We start from the raw sequence: 6,757 nt of genomic DNA on the forward strand, positions 1-6,757 counted from the left end.
TTAATAACATTCTTCTTCTGTGTGAAAAATTCTTGTTGCATTCATATTTGATCATTTCTAAGTCCTTTCACGTATTTTATTCATAACTTTACATAAATTGTTCGCCTAGCTCTAATTTATATCTATTTTTATCTCAGAGTCCTCATTTTATTTCCGTTCTGTTTCGTTTTTTTTCATTCGATGAACATAAAAATTCCGAAATTTTTGCTGGAATTTTTTCAATAAGTTTTATTCTTTTCACCTATTCTGGTACTTTTTGAATAGCATCCGGCATTTTTTCCTTCGAAAATGTTCTTTTTTTTCAGAACAAATGAGATGTTACTTACTTTCTTGGATCATAACAATAGCTGCAATGAAAGGATCAAAATATTATCGTCTTCCCAGCGGTTTGATACCCATTGATCATTTTTCTCCCATTCTACGTGACGCATATAACCTGCCGCAGGTAGGATTTTATCGAAAATTTCGTGAAACATTGATATACGAGCAAACAGTAAATAAAACAGTAAACAGTAAATAGTGACGCTCAAGCAGAACTAACATCCTTAAATCATTAAACATTAAGATATTTTATTTCCAATTTAACCAACGTACTGTAACAGACAAGAATTCTAAGATGGTGCTGACGATGTTTGTGATCCTTCTATTCCTGAGAATACATTTAAAAATTCACAAATGCTCCACTACTGTTATTAATTAAAATCCAGAACGAAAACATCACTTCGGAACTTATTTTCTGTATTTCCTACTTTATTTTCTGTTTTCTCTTTATTTTCTTGTTTTGAAATTTGTATGCTCCATATTATAAAAGGCCTCGTAAAGCAGGTACAACACAAATTCTTAATAATGCCTGAAATAATTCGAAACAAAAAACTAAAAACTTTGAATTAAAGGCAGAACGAGTGATTTAACCTGATAATTACAAAAATATTCTTTTCCAGAACGTCCCGCAATCTTTCGCCTCAGATTTCGGCGGCACTCTCATGACACCGCCAAGAATGAAAACATCGTTTATTCCAACAACGGATGACTCAGGTGAATCGATCGAAACTCAGGAAATGTGTTTTCGGTCGAATCTCCTTTGGAGGGTTCCTCTGATTTTTCAAAATTGATTATATATTTTACAAAAATATCATCTCAAAGGAGAACAAAGCAAAAACCACATGTTTCTCTGGGATGCTTAACAGATATGAACTTATCTAGAGAAGCAAATCCTACCCCCTATCCTATCCTATCCTAATTTCATTTTTTTTTTCTGCAGAAATACTCATTTTTGAGATTTTCAGGATATGGGAATGTGGGTGGAAGTTTGCCATCGTATACTATCACTCCGAAAGGGATAACTTATGCAGAAGTTAGTTTAACGGATTTATTTGGGGTTGTATCAGTTGTGCAACTGTAGTTGAAGTTATTCAAGCAAATAATAAATGTGTATTCAAGAGAACAGAGAAAGGAGCATTAATTATGTAGTAAAAAAGGCTCCTAACAAGAAATCTGAAGGCTCAACCTTTTTTGAATCCCAGCATGGGGTTTACTTGTCGGTAACGCACATGTGAAGTAGACCAAGATTTCTAACAGTATTTTTATAAAGCTAACGTTCCAGTAACTTCGCCTTCGTTAGGGCCCAGGAAAAATCAGAAACTGTTGTAGTGAATGATGTCAAATACCGTACGCACAATAAGAAGGACAAGAGAATAAGTGCAACCATTAAAACCATGGAATAATAAATAAATATCCTAAAACCAGCGAGGTTACTTCATTATTGGCACCGTCCTAACTTTCGCACATCAGCGGATGGTCGAATTGCTCTAGTTATGCAGTAGCGGCTTGTGCGAATGCAGCGCAGTCGGTAAGAGGTTATGCTGTGGCTGCACAATCCATCGATGGCTCGAAATCGCCCTAGTACCAACCAAGGCTTTCTTTCCTATGAGGACCAATAAATTGGTGCCAAACTTGTCTGGAAGAATGAAAACTCTGATTTAACGAATCGGCCCGATCCTACAAATCATTGTAAAGCTGCACACGCATTTATAAACCTCAAACTATTCTGGATTGAGGTGAACGCGTTGGCGCATTCCAAGAGGTACCCAATGCTAGACACTTTATCTTTTTATCCACTTTGTACAATACTGATTTAGTTGTTACCCAAAGGCAGTAGCGTAAATCAAAACAGCCGACGTTTTTATGGGAACCAAGTTCCTTTCCTTGGTTATGTCTATGCGCTCTTCCTTTCCTTAGATTTACCTACCTACTTAGCATTTTTCCGAAAACACTGAAGTCTTCCAGGTGAAATTTTTGGATTAGTGCAATCAGAAAGAGATAGCTACACTACAATGAGCGCTTACGTTATCTGCGGTGAATTCTTATGGGGATTGATACGACAGAAATTGTCAATTTACTAGAAAGTTTCTTTGTACAAACACAAAGCGGTCGTCCGTTTTTTGAAGCTGTATCTGTTGAAACAAAGTGAAAGCTTCCAAAAATAAAATTATTCTCTAAAATACAAAATCCGTAAAATTTACTGTTGGATCTATCGTAAACAGAGTTATTCTGATAAAATCATGTTTTGTTTTAGTTCAGGCAAATGATGCAAAATAAGATTGTGGAAAACCCCAATGAAACGCCATATCATGGTAACGTCAATGGTCCTACTCCTACCAAGCCCCGGCCACCTTCTGTAGCACCACCGGTAGCAATCGCAGAGGTAACTACAGTACCGGCAGTAATGGCTCCAACTACACCTACTTCTATGGTCACGAGACCTGCCGAGTAGGATTTTTGACATCTCCTTGCCATTTGCCAGGTTATTAGTTCGAATTCTGACATGATACACTATTGTAGATTTTAGTCGTGCTCAATACATTATGGATCTTCACAATCATTATCGTCTTAAACCAGAATATCAAAAAACAGCTATACGAGGCCAGACGTACACAACATTTGGCGGAAGTCAATTCTATCAGAGTTTGTTCGGATTGGTAAGTTTCTTTGCGTCTGAGATTGCGTACAATCATATACGTCTCTTTTTTCGAGTCCTATCTTCCTTCTCTGTTCCTTCACCTCGTAATCATATTTGTATCTATGGCTTAGGGCTTCGACAATTAGAGTTAGAAAATGACTTCTAATTGACTTCATTGACTGATTTCATTGATTTTTGATGAGCTGTGGGAGTTAGGACAGAGATATGGGATCAATATATACTCGTTCCATTCATTTATCTTTTTTCTACATGCATACGGACTTTTCGTGGATTTACTTGACAGTACTCACAGTTGGTTGGGTAGGACTGATGAAAAGAGCTTGAAGGCATCACCCCACGAATCTGAGGTGGTACGGATTTCAAGCGGAGTGATTTCAGGTGGAGGTAAGAGACGGCCCGGAAGATACCGCTCCGAGCGTTCCGCCGCGCTATTTTCTACGAGTTCGATTGGAGCGCGGCAGCCTTGTACACGCGCCGCATCTCCTGGACTATTTTTTTCGTGGAGTGATGCCTTTAAATACATATAGTAGAGTCAAAACGATATGAAGAACGTGGTGCAATTGCGTAAGCGGAGAGAGCGGTTGGAATCGAGGTGGGACCATCGCGAACTGCAGCGATGGGTGGTGCCGCTAAGGGTCCCACCACGTTCCTATTCCTAACCGCCACACTCATCGCACCGCTTCAAACGCAATCGCTTACGCAACTGCACCGTGCTGCATGTCGTTTTGACCCGACTACCAGCTGACTGTGGTCATATAAAGGTGGGTACAACTAGTGGCATCTACAGTTTTTTTTTATTCAGTTCTTGAGATTTGTGGGTGAGAATGATTCGATCGATAGGTATTTGGTAGTATCGGTCCTATCTAGAATAAACTTAACGATGAGGGTAAAGAAATAGTGAAAAAGTGTAGTTTAGGCGTACAGAAATAGTTTGATAGTGGAAGTCATGGACAAATGACCACGTTCTGCAAAATTTCGTCCTTAAGACTTACATGCTTTTACAAACCGTAACCCTTATGTAATGTCAAAAGTACAATGAAAGCTACGCAAAAAAACACAATCTTGTTTTTTTCCATTATTTTGAACAAATTTAAGGACTTCAAAAATAATGGGAATTAATTGTGTTATCAGCTTTCGAAGTATGTGCACATTTTCCAGTAACTCCATTTAGGGGGAAAATCAAAACCCCACACTGTAGTCGGAAGGACTACGAAGTAATCCTTAACAGCTCAGTATGTAGCGGCATTCCTTTCGGTCTTTGTTTTTTTCTTTTAGTACAATTATTTCCTCCTCTGTCCCCAACCCTTATGTTTTGTACAATGTTACATATCCTCTGTTCTCACCTGCGCCCACTCATCTGCTTGATAGCTTATACGAAACGTCCATCCGGGTGATCCATCGTCCTACCACGGCTTCTCTCATTTTTATCTTTTTTTTTCCAGAAAAATGGCTTCTCTCCATTATCGTTCCTTCTTAATGGACGTGGTGGACAATCTCCGTTATTCGTGCCCGTCCCTATCGTTGTTCCACCACCACCTCCACCACCTCCTGGACCGAAATGTTATACGAATCCTAGCGGTAAGCACGTACTACCATACATAGTATGGTAAACGATTCCGAAACTTTAACTTGAGATGGATTACTTCGAGAAAGAAATAGAGATGATTTCAAAAAAGATGAGATAGCGACAAAGTATCATTCTGTTGTAGGTTTTCTTTGTTGCAATGTCACTTTGGAAAACACAATGGAAATGGCCTACAAAAGTGCAAAATCGGAAGGAATCTCATTGTGTAATGTTCAAAAAATGGCAGCAGCTGTTCAAGCAGTAAAGTCCAATAAAAATTCTTTTTTCTCCTCGGACTTTCTATAAATTCACACTTTTGAATGGTGTAATTTTTGTTTAGGAAACAGAAAAGAAGTTTAAAACGTCATTCGAAACCATAGCAGCTCATAAAGATTTTGTTGCTAAAGTAAATTTTGCTGGTGATTTGAATTGTAAGATTGAAGTGGACGGAAAATTCCTTTTGGCTTATGCGACACCATTAAAAGAACAAGAGGTTAGTGTCATTTTCAGCTTCGAATTAAAATTCTATTCAAATTACATACGGGAACCATGACTATTTTAAAACAAAAACATTCCACTTCAGGTGAATATCATCGATGCAAACACGTTCTTTTCCGGAGATGCTGACGATTTATTCGATACATTAAATGGAACCGAATCAAAACCAACTTATATTGTATATGGGCCTATTCGATGACTGTCTTGTTAGCCTTAAATCTATTTTCCAATAATTCTCACTGTAGAGAAGTTATTTACATTTGCTTACCTACCCGTCATCCAGAAAAAGGGATGTTTTCAAAGGTTAAGAGAAGGCGTAATTCCTAAGAGTCATGTTTGTATCCGTAACTAAGGTAAATATGACTATTCAGATCATAGAAATCGATATGTTGTAATCAATAGCCAAAACACCTCGAAGAGTTAAAAACTATGATCCATAAAAACACCTGTACTGCATTGGTGCACTCATTCCATACTCATATGGCAACCGAAGGTATAGCCTCTCTTATCAAACCAACAAAATTGTTTATTAAATTTCATTTCAAATTTAAATTGTTTACGTATGTGCCATTCACTTTTTTCGCTCCACTTCTTCCATGGTTTTTTTCTCAGAAAATTTTCATTGAAGCAAAGAAAATGAACTGATGAAATCGGCTGCCCCGATGTTTCATCAGCAACAATCGACTACACTCCCTAAACTAACGGATAATCCTCAACGATTCCGTTCAAGAATTTCTCGGATGTGATGCAGGATGAGACGACCAGCACGATTTTACAGTGGAATAAAATGCTGGAATTTTTGTTTTTTTCCATGACTGCACGCAATTCCCCGCCATGAAATGCACTTTCTCTTGCTTGCACGCTCTAGAAAACCGCTTTTAACCGTTTTTCACCGTGTAATTGTCGCGGAAGACCATTGAGCCAGAGTGCCGAGTTAATTGGGGAGCGGAGACGCCTACGATAGACTCGTCTAATGCACATATGTAACAATGCAAAGTAGAACAGAGATTTCTACTTTTCATTTTCTCATTTCTGATCGTATTATAGTTGTTTACGTTTTTTTTTTTACGTTAGAGCACGATTCTTCCAGAAACCATGTACCTTCTGTAACTGATAGTCAACCTGAGTTGAATTTATGAGTCGCCACAGTGTTCAATGTTCCCAGCATTATTTTCCGAACTAGTTATAGTGGTGTATAGTAGAAGTAGTAGAGTTATAGTAGAAAAATTGGAACCATACTTAAGGAAATTATTGTGATATGAGCATGTTGTAAAATTGTTTACTATCAAATATCACATCTTGCGAAAGAAACGGGCATGATATCCTAGAATGGAGAATACAAATGTCAAAAACCTAATGGGTAGCTGAGTAGAATACGCAGAAGCGACAATTAGTGTCAAAGTTAAAGGCACCGAACAGGAAAAGCTACGATCGCAAGACAGCCGACTGGATATCATGTGAGAGGTTAGCGGTGAGTGACGAGTGATTCAAATCACGACGTGACGAACGAAGAGAGCATAACCCAAGAGGAAAAATACATACAATGTATGCACACATTTTTCAAGAACATTATCACCGAATTTTCATAGAAGGCGCGATGATTGGGATAGAGACTTGAAAAAAGGAAAACTTAACTGAATGGGGAAGTGAAATTCGTGAGTTGTTAGAAAAAAAAAGAACGAAAGAAGTAATGAAAAATGCCTGAGACCCATTCA

At 38.0% G+C, this 6,757-nt stretch overlaps 1 protein-coding gene across 2 annotated transcripts; it reads left to right on the top strand.

Annotated features, from left to right (window-relative positions):
- Positions 1–310: 310 nt before the first annotated feature.
- Positions 311–5,241, top strand: RB195_012968 (uncharacterized protein; the record flags this gene model as incomplete). 2 transcript variants are annotated; one of them, XM_064202581.1, is made up of 9 exons in its annotated part: positions 311–445; positions 942–1,035; positions 1,287–1,354; positions 2,576–2,769; positions 2,849–2,978; positions 4,423–4,558; positions 4,690–4,805; positions 4,885–5,037; positions 5,128–5,241. In XM_064202581.1, 9 exons carry the CDS (start codon positions 311–313, stop codon positions 5,239–5,241), a joined length of 1,140 nt encoding a protein of 379 aa, XP_064058462.1. The 2 variants fall into 2 exon arrangements, with proteins under 2 accessions (XP_064058462.1, XP_013297780.2); XM_013442326.2 differs by lacking the exons at positions 311–445; positions 942–1,035; positions 1,287–1,354 and having other exon boundaries at positions 2,585–2,769.
- Between the last annotated feature and the right edge of the window lie 1,516 nt (positions 5,242–6,757).

The sequence above is a fragment of the Necator americanus genome, chromosome V, assembly GCF_031761385.1.
Source record: "Necator americanus strain Aroian chromosome V, whole genome shotgun sequence".
NCBI lineage: Eukaryota > Metazoa > Nematoda > Chromadorea > Rhabditida > Ancylostomatidae > Necator > Necator americanus.